The sequence below is a fragment of the Nyctibius grandis genome, chromosome 31 (assembly GCF_013368605.1).
Source record: "Nyctibius grandis isolate bNycGra1 chromosome 31, bNycGra1.pri, whole genome shotgun sequence".
In the NCBI taxonomy this organism is placed as follows: domain Eukaryota; kingdom Metazoa; phylum Chordata; class Aves; order Nyctibiiformes; family Nyctibiidae; genus Nyctibius; species Nyctibius grandis.
This window is the reverse complement of record NC_090688.1, coordinates 3,797,235-3,812,907: the sequence shown is the minus strand read 5'-3', so window position 1 is coordinate 3,812,907 and position 15,673 is coordinate 3,797,235. Positions and strand designations below refer to the sequence as shown.

At 43.4% G+C, this 15,673-nt stretch overlaps 2 protein-coding genes across 11 annotated transcripts in view; both read right to left on the bottom strand.

Moving 5' to 3' along the window:
* Window positions 1-2,955: 2,955 nt before the first annotated feature.
* On the bottom strand, window positions 2,956-7,705 carry USE1 (unconventional SNARE in the ER 1). Of its 2 annotated transcripts, none has more exons than XM_068420596.1 (8): window positions 7,583-7,705; window positions 7,332-7,381; window positions 6,669-6,747; window positions 5,996-6,148; window positions 5,735-5,753; window positions 4,941-4,971; window positions 4,535-4,697; window positions 2,956-4,304 (listed from the first exon to the last, which is right to left on the bottom strand). In XM_068420596.1, the coding sequence occupies exons 1-8, from the start codon at window positions 7,682-7,684 to the stop codon at window positions 4,122-4,124; spliced, it is 780 nt and encodes a 259-aa protein (XP_068276697.1). In that variant the 5' UTR covers window positions 7,685-7,705; the 3' UTR covers window positions 2,956-4,121. The 2 variants fall into 2 exon arrangements, with proteins under 2 accessions (XP_068276697.1, XP_068276698.1); XM_068420597.1 differs by having other exon boundaries at window positions 6,669-6,744.
* A 641-nt stretch (window positions 7,706-8,346) lies between these two features.
* Window positions 8,347-15,673, bottom strand: part of MYO9B (myosin IXB) — a 42,953-nt gene continuing 35,626 nt past the window's right edge. For 4 of the 9 annotated variants that reach the window (XM_068420712.1, XM_068420716.1, XM_068420715.1 and 1 more), the window contains 12 exons: window positions 15,393-15,434; window positions 14,739-14,850; window positions 14,485-14,555; window positions 13,831-14,023; window positions 13,422-13,550; window positions 12,869-12,974; window positions 12,007-12,138; window positions 11,002-11,125; window positions 10,474-10,521; window positions 9,826-9,965; window positions 9,413-9,540; window positions 8,347-9,260 (listed from right to left, as the gene is read on the bottom strand). In XM_068420712.1, coding sequence (XP_068276813.1) covers window positions 8,821-9,260; window positions 9,413-9,540; window positions 9,826-9,965; window positions 10,474-10,521; window positions 11,002-11,125; window positions 12,007-12,138; window positions 12,869-12,974; window positions 13,422-13,550; window positions 13,831-14,023; window positions 14,485-14,555; window positions 14,739-14,850; window positions 15,393-15,434 — 1,665 coding nt within the window. In that variant the 3' untranslated portion in view covers window positions 8,347-8,820. Of the gene's footprint in view, window positions 9,261-9,400; window positions 9,541-9,825; window positions 9,966-10,473; window positions 10,522-11,001; window positions 11,126-12,006; window positions 12,139-12,868; window positions 12,975-13,421; window positions 13,551-13,830; window positions 14,024-14,484; window positions 14,556-14,738; window positions 14,851-15,392; window positions 15,435-15,673 lie in introns of those variants that run through there. The other 5 variants (XM_068420718.1, XM_068420721.1, XM_068420714.1 and 2 more) reach the window with 3 other exon arrangements.

Genomic DNA, 15,673 nt, shown 5'->3' with positions numbered 1-15,673 from the left:
CTCTGCATCATTGGCAGGATGTCGCTGTAAAGGTTACAAAATTGACTTCTCGGTGACGAGACCTAAAGCTGAGAGTACAGGAGAGCTGACCTTGGAAAATTTATCTCATCCTGTTTGGAGTCACACAGAACCATTTGCCAAATCTCTTAATATAAAATATTTCACGTCATGGATTGACAAAGTTCCTTTCTTACCCTTCCTTCCGTCCACACCAAATCCGATAAGTGACGGCTCTCTTCTCGACGGGAGAAAGCTCAGAGGATGAAGATCCGGTCACTTTACGTGCTAAGGACAGAAGTCCCAGCTTTTTACTGTTGAAACAGGAAACACTGTCAGATCCTTCTGGAGAATTCTATTGTTGCATTAGCAAATGCAACCTTTGCCCAAGGTGAAAATGGCAGAGGGCATCTCTGCCACATGCAGTTCAAAGAAACTGGAGATGAAGGAAAAAGCTGATGCCAAGGAAAGCGCAGCTCTCCATGGCCTGCTGCAGAGCTGCCTCGCTTTGTCTTTTTTTGTCCAGTTTCTGGGTTTGTTCAGTTTGATTTTTGGATGTCACAGAGGCAGATGCAGTATTAGACTTACTTTCCATTCCTTGTCAGAACATTTTTGTTCTAATTCAGCATCAAACTTTTCAACTCGCAATAACCTAGGTTTTTCTTCATTGCTACAAGAACCACACGACCGTCAGCGTTCCCAGCCTGTCTAGCAAGCAGGGCCCAGCTGCACAACAGCCGGACAGATCCATATCTGGCCTTCAAACCCCTCCAGCCTCCTCATCCACCATTCTTTCCTACACCTAAACCAACCCCACGTCTCGTTTGCACAACCGACCCCGCTGCTGCCAGGCATGCTGTTCTCTATCAGCAGCCACGTGCAAGTTAGCGGCCGCAGCAGCGTCACTCTCTAATACATAACCCGGGCACGCCGTGCTCAGGGCGACCAGCTGGCTACACCAGTTCTAATCTACAGCTCACCACCCCTACCTCTCTCTTTGTATCTTTTTTTATTATTATTATTTCTTTACACTAATGCACAGTTTTGCTGATCCAGAGTCAAATTTGGAGGGACAGTCCCCTGGACAGCAAAGGGGAGGTCAGCAAACCGTAACTGTACACTCCCTGCTGCTTTATCTCACATTTATCTCACAGAACTTCTAGTTCCCATTTTGATAACCAGTTTGTTCTGTAGCTAGGAGGCACGCCCTTTCTTTGTAAATGTTACAAATCAGGCATATCTAATCCATTATTCACTAACTGCTGCTGCTTCCCACTTCCATCTCCTATTAGGAGGTAGCGCTCATGCCAGAAATGTCACGGCGGTGTCATGTGAGAGGTGGGATTGATTTAGCTACGTGGGGTTTTAATGTCGCTCTTGTTGGGTGAGTGCACACCAAGCCTCAGCAATGTGGCAGATCAGGACAAGAGCTACCAGCCAGCCCTGCACTGGGCTGTAGGACGCTGGCATCAGCACTGCTGTAGACCAAGACATTTGATTATTACTTTCTGCTCCTAGCTGCTGGTTAAAATTTTTTTCATGATTGTAACTATTAATCATAAGACTTTGATTCTCAGGTTTCACGTCAGCTTTACAGCGGAGTCAGTGAGAATGGAGGTGACTTGCCTGGTATCCCATGGTGAACAGTCAGGAGCAGAACCCTGCTCTGTCCACTCCATCGCTTTCACCCTTTCACAGGATACCCCCTTCTGGCAGAAGAGCTGCCAGTTTTGGAAAGCTGCCCACAGCCTGTAACGCCTGATATACAAAGGCCTTGCAGAGTAAAGCCCGGGGCACATATGCCCCAAACAAGCAGAGATTATCGAGCCACAGGAGCCATTCTATACTGCATTCTGCTCCTGCCCTTCGTGCATCCTTACTGACAGCCCATCTATGGTAAACAATCCTTCCAAAACATCAAATCTAGCTGTGACTGACCCATAGTCACTGTTGCTGCCAGGCTTGGAAACGGTGCATTCACCAGCCTGACATGACCCAAGTCTCCAAAAGGTTTTTAATTTTTTTTTACTGGCTGTCTGAGAGTAGGTAGTCTGCCAAGCAGCCAACCAAGGCCCAGCCCTACGCCTGATAAACATCTCTCCATCTGGATTGCCCAAGTGTTTGGGAAAGTTAAGCAATTCTCACAATATTTGCAACTCTCACAGAAAGCTGTTTCTATATATAACATTATTCTGTAGAGAGAAGCACATCAGAGCCCCATGCTATGAACTGGAGCTGTGGGCTAAAGCAGCAGATCACACAGCCACCACCACCCCTATGTTAGTCAAAAATAAAAGCTGTCATTCCATCTATGCAATGTCACAAAGCCTTGAGTGATTGTTCATTCTAAATACTACTGGCACTGATCTTCGAAGTGTTTTTGAATGACTATAATTACTAAATAAGCTCAAGAAAAGCAAAGACTGCAACTGCCAATTGACAAAACAGTCATTGTGTGCAGGGAGATTGCTGGCCACCGAGGCAATTAATCCCTTTGGTTTGCCAGGGCAGAAGGTAACATTCTTCCACCAGGTCAGAGGTAACCAGAAGCTCAGTGCAGCGCTGGAAGCCTATGCTGAACGGTCATGTGAGATATCACAAAAGGTGTTAGTAGTTACAGGATTGTCTCAGTTCTGGCAGTTCATCTTTCAAACTAACTAACACCCATGAAATGTCAACAGTCAAATGTTAAATAGCATGTGTTTCTGAACTGATTTCCTAGCAGACTTCTTTGTAAAGGAAATGCTGTTGACTTGGAGGGCTGGATATTTTCTTGGGGACAAGCTATCACTAGTAGTTCCCTTTCAGGTCTTTCCAACTGAATTTTTAAGTGCCAAAAAGTTATAGCCAACACATGGCTGATAGCAAAATTCAGCTTTGAACTTCTCCGAGGTGATGCACCAAGTCTTTTGCAAGCTGGAAAAAAACACTTTATTTCAAGTAATAAAGAGTAAAAATATTATAGATGATGAAGCATTAATGTTGTATCATTCCAACATTATGTGCTGAACACCAGCACTTTCCAGAGATGACAGTGCAGATGCGGAACGGTTTGCTTTTAGCTTATCACAAGCACTTAAAAACAGCTCTTACATTGTCACAACAAACCTTGCTTTAGTGCAGGCTCTGAATTTTTCTAGCAGTAGCAGTGTCTTAAAAATATTCATTTTAGTTTATTTCATCTCTGCTTTACTGTAATGACCTCTTAAGAATACAATTTTGACACAAACACTCTTGCTGAGAATGATTTGTCTCAAAAGGTAAAGGCTGATTTTTTATTATTATTTCTGCCTTGAAGACACCAGCTTCCTTTGCCCTCATGTTACAGTGAAAAAACATTTGTACAGGTGAGGTTATACCATACAGAGCACTGTGTGTACAATTCTGCCGTGCCAGGGTCACAGTGTTTTCTTGATGCAACAGCATCAACATAACAATGAGTAAGTGAGAACATTTGTGCATACAAAAAGGGAAGCAAACTTTGCAACAGCAACTTCAGCCCTTCTAGTGTAAGTCTAAACTGCAGAAGATTGCCAAGTCCAAAGTCCCAAATACCCATCATGGAAAAAGGTGAGACTGAGAATGGTTTTACCTGTTGATACTCTCTGAATCTGAGCCAGGCAAGCAACTCAAAGGCAGCGCTCTCTTCCTACACCCTACAGCTACGTATGTACATAACTTTGTAATTAAATATCCTGTTGGCAGCAAGATCCTACTTCAGTACAGTAAAGCTGTAAAGACAGGAAAAAATGTAAGACTTCAACTGTTACTTATATTTGTATCGAGTAAACGCCTTTTAGGAGTGTAACATTTGCCACAGCCCCAATAAAACCAGAGGACTGTATCTACCCACTAAGGAACTGGTTAGCAGCTCAGCATAAATTGCCATCATTACCCCAGTTCTCCCCTCAATAAGCAACAATATTAACTAAAAAAAGTATCCAAGTGTAGAAAGCCTTCCCCAGGAAACCCTTGCTGAATCCAGTGATTGCACAAGAAGAGATGCAAGGGTAGGCCTTGGAGAGCCTCTTTAAGGATGTGATAGGTGGCAAAGAAATTGAGTGCTGGCAGTCACTGTACCAGCTGAGCTTTCCAACTGCACTCTGGCAGTTTAAAAAAAAAAATCATCTTAGTTTTGGGAAAATTCTGATAAAGAGAATCATGCTGATGAATATAAAACAAACTACAATTAACATTATCCATAACAGCCAGTTGACGGATTTCTTCGCATGCTGTTCAAGGCGGTCAGATTCATCCTTGAGCTTCTCAAAGTTCTGGTCTGCCATCTTGAGCGAATGCGATAGTGTCTGGGGAGCAAAGAGAACAAATGGTTTCAAAGACAGATCTGAAAGTTCTGGCCACTAGTTCTTCCAACAGAGAAATGGTTCAATCGCACTACAGAAGCAGACAGGTATCACCTCCAAGGCTCCCCACTCTAATCTCACCTAGAATCAAGTTATAGGTATAGTATTTAACATATTAGCATTTAACCTTCTGGGTTGCAAAACTGAGAGGTCAGCACCTTAACATGCACTACCTGGTTATCTTGTTTTATCACATTCTGCGCAGCCAGAGTGGTGTTTTTGAGACTGCGAGCCAAACTCAGCATTTCTTCGGCTAACTTCTCCTGCATATCCTGATGGTGCTGTAACACAGCATCCAGCTCGACTGCTGACTGCTTCTCATCAGCTGCAAGGCCTCTGCAAGAGCATAAGGGAAAACAAATTGGGATTTGTACTTCCTCGTGGGTTGATCTCTCAAGGTCTCCCCAGACTCCGCAACTCTGACAAGACAACAAGGACAGTTAAATTATATTTATATCATTATATTTAGGTTTCTACGAGCAGGCACTTCACCCACATGGAAGTACATCTGTGATTTAAAGGTCAGTGGGAAAGCAGTTCCCAAAACACTGAGCATCAGAATGAGAAATTTTTACTTACTTCCGCTTCCTTATGTTTAACTCCTCAGAATCTGGAAAGAGAGTTAAATTTGTCTCTCAGCATGTTATAAATTCCCATGCAATCACAGGCTGAAGAAACAAGTTTTCTGTAAGGGATTTTCACATGTCCAAATCCTACTTGGCCCTCTACCCCAGGGAATATGGATTTCAAATGCCTACCTGCTTTCCACAGGGAAAAGAAAACACATAACATCAAACGTACGGTGGAGAGAAAAAACAGCTGAATCATATCCCTGAGGGCATAGTTTAAGCCCGTGTGTCTTGGTGTTCTCTTTCAGGACACGGTAGATTGGCCTGGCTCCAGCCACTGTAACAGTAGCTATGGAAACCACAAATTAATTCCTACCAGTTCCCTACACGAATAACATGGTTGTATATTTAAGAGGAACTGAACAACGCCTACTCTAAGTGCCTGAAATCACATGATTTGCTCAGAGCAGAAGAGAACAGAAGCACCAATAAAGGTAAATTGTCCTTGCTAATTTTATAATTAGAATGTCTGTTTCTGTACGAATTCTAGAAAAATAGGTTCCTGCAAGTCCCTGCTACCATACTGATAACAACACTTTGGCATTCATCTGTTAGGGGCTTTTTGGGTTTTTTTTTTTGTTTTTTGTTTTTTGTTTTTTTTTTTTAAAATCTGCCATCTTGAAAAGAAGTGAGCCACTAAATTAAACGTACACTTTTGCCCATCTCCAATAGCTGACCTTCCTCTTTATCTCCCTGTAAGACTCAGGTTAACTGAAGTTAGAGAAAACAACAGATTAAACTTACCATCGATAGCCAAGGGGTCCTGGGAGGCAGGAAGAGAAACAAAATTGAAGATTACAAAGGGCCAGTGATAAAACACAGTCCTCCAGGCCTAGCATAGTGCCTGCACCCAGAATTTAGATTATCCAAAAAAGATACACCAGAAAAAGATGTCTCCCCCCGCCAGCCTGGGACACATCTGAGGCACAGCCACCAAAGGCAGCTGAACGCAACAAGACATAATCTACAAACTAGCAAAAAAGAAGCAGCAGCACCAAAACATACTGTACCAAGCAGCTCACTCCTCATCTTGCCTGTGCAACGAGCCTTTGTCTGCAGATGAACTGTTTTAGTAGCTGGGGTTCTCTCTTTGGTTGTTGTAGGGGTACGTCCAGGGGCCAAGAACTGATTTGCCAGAGCTTTTTCAGTTGATGAAGACTGTGAGTGGGAAGAAGGGATGAAAAGTCATGAATATCACACTCTGCAGTGTGAGATCACCTGGATGTGTGACCAACAGGGATTCAGGGAGCACTTCCACAGCTGCTTCCCACCAAACAGTGAAGTCAGTCTGAACAGCAGCACTGACTGTACCTGCGCTAATTGTGGCACAGCACTGGCATTTCATAGCTCTCCAGGTGCATGTGGTACCATACAAAAGAGGCGTTAGGCCTAAAGGACAGTACCTGCCTCTGTATCTCACGTCAAAGAAGTGAGAAGAATGTAGGCAAGATGTACTTTGCTTTTGAAAAGGAGGAAAGTTGTTTCAGATTTCATACAATACCCTCTTTTAACAAAACACAAAAATCCAATATATTTATTCATGTTTTTACACGGATAAGATTTTTATAAGTGTTATTTTGAGACATAAGATAGAGGTAAATGAAGGAACCAGGCAATGGGGTGAATATAAAGGCAGAATACTTCTTAAGTCTTTTCAAGCTGAACTAATAGATCTTACCAATTTTTCAGCTTCCAAAAGTCCCTTTAGGAAGTCCACTTTGCGAGAGTATTCATTCAGCAGTTCTGGGGCTGGCCTGCTATTGGAGTTGAAGAAGAATAGTATGAAAACCAGAAGTTATCAGCATTTTCTATTGTTCTGGTGACTTTCCAAATAAAATAAAATTTAAAAAACCCCAAACACCTGGTTCTTCAAAGAGGCATCTTTTAAGAGAAGTAATCTCAGGCTAGGAACATGCTTGCAACCCCCTGCAAATCACCTTTTGGATGAGGCTTTGAGCAACCTGGTCTAGTGGAAGGTGTCCCTGCCTGTGGCAAGGGGGTTGGAACTAGATGATCTTTAAGGTCCCTCCCAACCCAAACCGTTCTATGATTCTATGATTTTCCGAGGCACGGCGGACCCTGACAGCCTGGGGCACGAGCACTGCCCAGGGCCAAGGCTGACGTGCAGGGCAGTGTGCCTGAGAACAGCGCAGTCACACAGCTCCTCTCAGGGCTACGCTGGAGCTGCTTTGCGGGCAGTTTCTCCCTCACGGACAGGTATTTCCACAGGGAAGCGTACGCTCTGCTGTGGGGTTTGTGGGCTGTGTCTGTCTTACAGGTAAGAGGCTAACGAAGCCACAGCAGACATCGGCCCGCCCCGGGGTTTCAGAGCAAGACTCACCCCGACTGCTTCTTCAGCTCCCGGAGCATGTCTTCGAGAGCGGCCACGTACTGAGGAGAAAAAAAAAAAGCTTTTAAGCGACACGATTAAGGAGAAATATTCTGTCTGTCAGAGGCTGCAGCACGGCTAAGCGCGGGGTTAGAGTTTTAACACTAAAGCACTCACTGCCGCAGCTTATTTCGAGGGGCCGAACCGCGCTGCCGCGCGCTTTTCCCGGCCGGTCTGGCCCCGCGGGCCGGGCCGCGCCTCACCTTCTCCAGGCGCCACTCCTCGGGGTCCCGCCGCTCCGCCGCCAGCGCCTCGCACCGGCTCAGGAGCCGCATCAGGTTCAGCTCCAGCCGCGTCGCCGCCATGGCGGACCGTCGCCACCGGAAGCTGCCTCAGCGCCACTTCCGGGCGGTCGGCGCCATCTTGGGGCGGGGCGCAGGGAGGGTGGGCAGGCGCTGGGAGGGGTGGGGAGTCCTCAAGCTGCAGCTCACTGAGCGGCGTTTTATTTAAAAAAACACCCCAAAACCAAAATAACATAAAGCACAGAGGTGGCTGCTGCTCGGGGCCACTGTGGCAGTGCTGTGGTGGCATCGCCACAGCCCCGGAGGCAGCGACTGAGTGCCCGAGCCGTGCTCTTCCTTCGCTCCAACATGGAGCGGGGCCCCACAGACCAGGGATTTCAGAGCAGTTGTGTACAGGGCTGGCGCAGAGCCTGCTGCTTCAAAACATTTTATATACGATCGCACCTCACCCTCAGGGGTTTCACTGCACAGATGTGAAGCCTGGGAAGGGCCGAGGCAGCTCTACCCAGCCAAGCATCCAGCACTACGGCTCCATGCAGGGTTGCATGTTTGCTCCAAGAGCACCAAAATGCTCCGAGGTGACAGCCCAGGCTCACGTTTCCTCTGTGCAGAGAGCTTTCCCCCTGCTTTATGAAGTACTGACAAAGATATGCGATTCCGGTCAAAGGCTTCCTTCAGAAGAAACTGTTCATTAGACAAGACAAACATTGATAAACTAACACATGTATTTTTAAAAAGTGCAATGTATTAATGACCGTTTTTATACATTTTGGTCTCAGTTAAGGCTATTACAACATTAACAGTTCTGTAAACCACACAGAAAGTTGTCATAAAAGCATAAAAAAAATTAAGGCAACACAAATTGGCCCAAACTCACTGTTGGTCCCATGAGAGTCCACTGTTAAGGCAAATGAAAAAAGGCACGGCAGCAGAATCAGAGGACTTTCTTTTTTTTTTTCCTGTACACTCAACCCATGTATTTAACTCAACATAAGTTTTATGCTCTACTTTCTTTGCAGGGCTTTAAATTAAAGTGAAGAATATTCGTTTTAAACAACCTTGCTTAACCCTTACAGTACTGTACATTTCCAGGCTGCCTTCCCAGAGGCCACTTAAAAGAACATGAACAAGTTCACAACCTTCAAAGGGTTAAAGCCAAAGCTGCAGTCAACTTCAAAAGTCCAGACAGCTTAAGTATTTCACTTCTCTATACAGGTAACATGAGAGTAAGGGTCTGAAAACCTCCGTTTTACTTTTGCTGTGGGTTCGTATTCATCCAAGAGTTCCTGAGCGTGGGCCATCGCAGACCCTTGTGCCATGTATACAGAGTGGATTTTATCAGTTCGCCTTGCCGGCTGCTCCCTTCGTCTCACCATTATTTGAGACTCTTTGTTAGCTGAAATCCAGTCCTGGGATTCTGTACGTTTGAAAATCCCAGGAGGAAGTTTTATATTTGCTGTTGGTATCACTGGAGTTCGACGGGGCACTTTAATCTTGGACAGTGTTAAAGATGATCTGTGTCTTGAAGCCAGGGACGCAGAGGAAGAATTCGAAAAGGTTTGCAAAAAAGAAGGCACTTTGCAAATGTCTTTGGCAGGCATACTGGAGCTCTGAGCACGGCAGCGTAATCCAGTAATTGCTTTAAAGAAACAAGATACTTAGATACTGAAAGCATGCATGAAAATGTAACTCGATACAAGCAACTGTGACCAGATAACATCTGGTCACCTGGCTGTACGCAGTGAAAGATGTAGAATAAAAAAAAAAAACACACACTACCTTAATACTGACCTTCGGTATCCATCCGTCCTGTTCTATCTTCGAGCAGGCTCTCTGTGCTTGCTGAGGTCTCAGAGTCTACATTTTCCTCATCAGAGCCTCGCTGATCAAGCTCAGGTAACCGGTAAGTTATATCTTCCCTACATCAAAACAGAGACTGTAGTGCTCTAGAATGACAATGTCTCTGATACGAGCAACTTCATGCAGCTCATATTCAGAGGTAAACCTTCCTGCATGTAGTCATGAAATATGACTTCTCATGGTATTTTTCTCTCAGCTAGGCCTTTGCATTTTCCTTTTCACCTCCATAAAGGCCTACAGAACATAAATAACTACATCACTTTGGACAAAAAGTATACTGCTTTACTATCTGTATTACCTCCAACTGCAAAGGGCATGACCTACAGAGATAAAGGGTGACTCACTTTTCTTCTTTGATTGACTGTATGCGATCGATGAGAATCTCCTTTTCCCGGTTATCGGCTTCAGAAACTTCCTCTTCTTCATGCAGCGAGTCCAGCTCTGAGTTGCCACTGTCATTTCCTTTGACCTGTGAGCTTTTACTCTGCAAGACAAATTTATGTGTAAGACTTCTCAGCCATAAGAAGCCATACAAGTCTTGACTGTCTGCTAGTTGCAAGGTGGAAGACAAATGAGTAGGCCAAATGAAGGGCTGATGGAATTGATGAAAAGCTGTTAGTTATCCATACAAATGTTTCAAGAGGTAATAGAACTTTTTCTATTCACCTGATTTCTGGGCTTTTGCTACCTTTTTTGAAGCACAGTAATTTGATTTGCCAGCCTCAGCTTAGTTTTAGTAGTCACTTTTAAGTAACATTATTACATCCCATACAAGTTACATTCCAAATGTCTATAAAACACCAGAGTTATGACAGAACAAGTCAGCAGCCCTGCATGCAAGTCTGGGGAGAAAGTTGCACCAATACATGCAGTCTCGATTGTTCAAAAGAGTATTTAAAACCAAGTTACAATACACGTAGTAAGTATTTTAGTCATGCAACAGTACAATAAGAAAAAAAAACATGCATTCTGAACACAGGCAGTGTACATACCAGCATCCCCTCATAAGGGGAAGAAAACCCAAGTTTTACAGGCCAGAGCTAAAGAGAGATGAAGACCAAATTCACTATATGCAGCTTCTGATCAGACAAGAGTTTGATTTGTTTTAACCAATACAAAAAAAAAAAAACAAAAGAAAAAGTGTATTTGCCCTAATAGAAGGCAGCATATTTTTGTCCACCATCCATCTCTGGAGTTAAGGAACTCCTTTGCCATGTAAGAGACTCTGTGATCTTAATTCTACTGATTGAATTATACGGGAATTGATTTTGACCACTACAAGAGCAAATCCCCACCCCTGAGCCGTTCATTTATCAAACAGACTCCAGTGCAGCTGTATATTTAGCTCCTACCTACAGCTTTGGGCAAGTTCAAATCCCTTTTCTTCTTACCCTGCAATTGATCTTTGACTTAGTGACTGGGATGGAGAAGATAAATAAGTAAGCACATCCCTTCCCAAGAAACTGGTGGGATGCTGTCTGCTGGATGGTGGGGGCTCTGTGGTTTATTTCAACACTTACCGTATTCTGCCGAAGCAATGAGAGTCGTCGAAAAGCGATGCTCTCAGCTGCTTCCAGCTGATTTATTTCATCCATTTTAATCTTGTACTTCCTTATCTGTTCCTTTATGAGCATCTCTACACACCTGGACAAAAGGGCAAGAGTTTATTGACCAGCCTCATACTATAAAAGCTCTGGGGACAACCACGGTAGGATGAAATGCCTCTCCTGGCTTGGGGATGTTTGCCACACACACCGAGATGGCATTCAATCAAAGCCTCCCAGTGCAGGCCTTACAAGGGGGAGCACTGCATGGTAACAGGGTGAAGAGTCCAACACAGCAAGCAAAACAGGAGAGAGTGTTACAGGTAATGGCAGATGTTCTTCCCGGGATAACCTGAGCCTCTCACACTGACCGTACACAACAATGGGAAGCAAACAGAGCCTGCAACTGCCCTTTTCCACCTCTACAGCCCCATGTGGGAGTAAGAAGTTATAAAAAGCTGTCATTTTTCAAACTTTGTTTTCATTTGAGGCAGATGCAAGGCCAGCCGTGCAGTGAGGATGGTGAGGGGCATTCAGAGAGCCAGAGCTGCTGGAGGGTGTGGAGAACAAAGAGGACTAAGGACAGAACCTTCTTCAATTCAAGGAACAACACAAAAAATTATCAGGGGTTTCCAAGTGTGCAGGAGACAGTTTAATTCTATATCCTACTGTTTACTATGGCTTGTGTCTCAGCAAAATATATATGATTAGTGTACAATCCTTACTATCTTGATGTAAAATACAAACCTGATAGTTAAGATTTAGAAGTCATCCTACATTATGCTTTGTAAACTTGACAGGTGGAAGAAGTTAAGAGAAGGGCATATAAACTGGCAGCAATACCAGAGCCAGAATTTAGCAACTCTTAACCCTCAGTTTCAGCTTGATATGAATGAAGTTGTAACAAATGCAGGTAGTAGTACTGGCCTTCCATCATATTTCAAAGTTCTGCTTACTTTGCAGCAGACTGCTAAAACTTACATGGTTGTTTTTGAAACATCCTTCATGCTGGTTAAAGGGTCAGCGGTATCAGGACAACGCAAGAGGCATGGAGCAAAAACAATGGCCAAGGCATTGGGTGACATACGGTTGACATCTTCTATCAAAGCCACTCTGAAATTCAATGTTCAGGAAAAAAAAAATATTTTAAGCAAACCCTGCTAGAATACAAGCAGTCTGATCAAACTTTGCCAGAGTTCCCAAATAACATGTAAGGAGGCCTCTAGGGTACTAAATATGTACAGCAGTTCAAAGAAGTTTTAAAATTATTTCACACCTACCAAGTAGACAAAGTCTCATGCATCAGAAAAAGGAACAGAAAGCCACCCAGGTTAAGCTAGTTCGGCAGCCTCTTAAAGTATGTCTGGTGATTCTGTGCCTCCTCTTTAAAAATCCCTTTTCCCCATGTTCAGAGGGCCACTTGGAAAATTCTCAAGTGCTTTGGATAAGAGCAGCCCCTTTACCAGTACCATTTATCCCTGCTCCTAAGATTAGCACATGTGCAAGCATTTACAATCCTTACGCAGTCCCTACCAAGTACACTAACACCCTCAGTTCACTGTGTACCCATCTGTATAAATCCTGGTGCTCAGATGATTCGCCAAGTCTTTCAGATCTACCTTGTCTTCAAAGTTGTTCTTACCTGATTTGATACAAATACACCACATGGTAGAAGTAAGCATGTGTCTGTTTTTAAGCACAACTATCAATTCTTTCATTTCTAGACCAGCAGCGCAATCCCTACGCTGACACTCAAGGGGTTTAAGATTTTAGAAAGCTTCCAAGAGGGTCTCAAAAAAGTCACATGGAGTTTCTCTCCAAATGAAATAATTAAACTCATTACTTGACCAGATGGAAGATGAGTCGCTCCAAGGTATTATGATTTGCTTGTGGAAGCTGTTCAAGGACACTGTAAATGGCACAGAGTTGCTCCTGTTTTTCTGGTAGTTCTGCACAAGGGGAGAAAGCACAAGATCATAATTGCTGTGCAACACCAGTGGAAAGCCACCAAGCACTTTGTGACATTGTCTCAAACTGTCTGCAACAGGTAGAGATTAAGTTCTTAGAAGTCGCACTGTCATTTCATTTACCAACTGCTGTAACTGGACGTTAAAGCACCCCTGTATGAAAGGAAACTTATGCACATGCTCACTGTTGTTAAGAAAGAGCAGCTGTACAGTGACATTATACTACCAAAAAAAAGAATCCTGAAGCAAGGTCAAGCAAGCTAGAGGAGGAATTCCCTGAAAAGTGTTTTATGTAAAATGCCTAAAATCATTGCTGTAAGTGTACTGGAAGGAAGCTGTTTAGCCAGCACAAACATCTAAAGAGTTTCTTTTCCCAAGGACATAATGACTTAAAGAAAAACCATTGCTTTGAACATTTCTAAAACCTACCTACAGCTCGGAGAAAATCATTGTACTGCGCAGACGTCATTAATGGATCTGGTAATTCCCGTAGCCATTGCTTGAGGATGCCCGTAATAGTGTGAATAGGGTAATTCTCCAGTTTCACTGAGTTTGGATCTGAAAAGAAACATTTTATTTAGAGCAGTTCATTCCTTTGATGTACACAATGGGGCCCCAAAGAAATCAGATCAGAAACACTCAATGCTCCTGTTCACAGAATCCAAGGGCAATGTACTAGGCAGCTTTTTCCAGCCAACAAAAATAATACAGCTTGCATGACCACCAAAAAGTTGTTTTTAAAACATTAAAAAGTGCCAGACACTTTCAGGTAGAAGAGACTTGCAGGTAAAACTGATACCACACAAGGAAGTCAAAAGGGTGGACAACATTGCCTGACCTGCTTGCAGCAACTGTTTCAGCTCCTTCATACGATTTGCTGATCCTGATTTCCTGTAAATGCCTTCGGTGTAGAGGCCGTGCATCTCCACATACTCTAGCAACTTCTCCATGACAATGGGGACTGAATTTCTCTCACTGGTCAGGGAACTCACACACACTCCAAAATGACGTGGTTCTGCGTCCTGTTCATTCTGGAATTCATACAGGTCAAGCACTGTGAATACCTGTTGCCAAGCTAGAAAATTCCACTGTTTCATGCTACAATTAGCTTATGCTTCCAGAAACAAAAGCTGAGGGTTTTATTCTAGCTTGCTACAAGCCTTTGATCATAAGGCAGATTTCCTGAGCTGCAGCAATAAAGAAACTTTATGGTATGCATTGAAGACTTCTTTAACAGTTTGTTCAACACAGACATGTACTCTAAAGGAAGAGTTCCCAAATTAGCTCGAGTATCACCTTCTAGAAGAATGTTCTGTTTCTCCAGCTGCAGGGCCTGCCTCTGGCTATATGCAGACAGAGAAGGGAACTGTTTAAGCAATTTTTATTCAGTGCCTGGACATCCACTGTTCATTTGCTGAGAAAAAAAAAGGCAGCATTTTGTATGCATCACTTATGGTATCACAGCACTGCATCCCAGACCTACAGTTCTTACCTTTTTTCCACAGGACGTACAGCTGCTCTGGATTTTCGACATGCATTTCTTGTGACAAGTCAACTTGCAAACTAGAGAGAGGAGCAATTGTTACAAACATTCCAAATCACATGAAAAGGCTAAGTATCCTGTCGTATTCACTTACTATATAACCTGCATGTACTGTTCACTAAGCCCCATCTGTACCAGCCAAAGTTACAAGCCATTTGCACACATTGTAAACTAAGTGGCAAGAATGAGGTGTTCTCACTTACCGCTGCAGAGACAGGCCTTCTCCATGGGCCAGATGTAGGACGAGCAGTGCTCACACGATTGCCGTATGCTCACTTGGTAGTTTGTGAATACGTGCCCATTGTGTTCTTCAATCTGGTGGGAGACAGGAGGAAACTAATGGATTATTTTTGCCTTTTTAAATTATTACTACTATTTTTAATAAAACTATCTACCCTATCTTAGATTTTCCACTTTTATTTTATAATTACAGCTGATGGCTTTGACCGTGAAACTAAATTTCATCCTATCTGAAGGCAGTTGGGTTTGCTGGATCATTTCATAATTGACTTGCCACCTTGGTTAAAGTTCATCAGTGCAATACATTATCTATAGTTTGTTGTTAATATTTAGTGGTGGTTTTCCTTTAAACAGTCCCATGACTGAAAAAGCCATTAGGTTCTAAAAGATGCTATGGACAAGGAAGAAAATGCTTGAGTAACACCTATCACTGCATGAGCAAGATCTTAGATTTATGGAAAACAGTTTTATATTGTGTCACATCTTCATAACAGAGGTAACTGATTTAGCATGCAAAATAAAACAGAACTTCAGTACAAAATCGAGCTCTTTCAAGAGTGTTTTTCTCTGTGTTCTGGGAGTGCAGCTGAAGATTATTGCAAAAAGAAAGTACTTACTGCACGCTCTTGTTTTCGTTTCTTCTTCTGGGCTTTGGTTTGCTGCAGTGGAATACAAAACTGGCATTAGTCTTTGAAATTCAGACATTCCATTCCCTTTTTTTCCCCTGTTCAGTTTCCCAGGCTCTACTTCACCTCCAGACATTTGAGACACTATACTGCAGCTTCAGCTTGATATGAGGGTTGTCTGAGTTCACGCTGTCAACTTCCTAAAAAATCAGCTGAGCTCACTGCCTGATGACAAAGCAAGTCCATCTCTAAAACCTTCAGAGAACTACTAA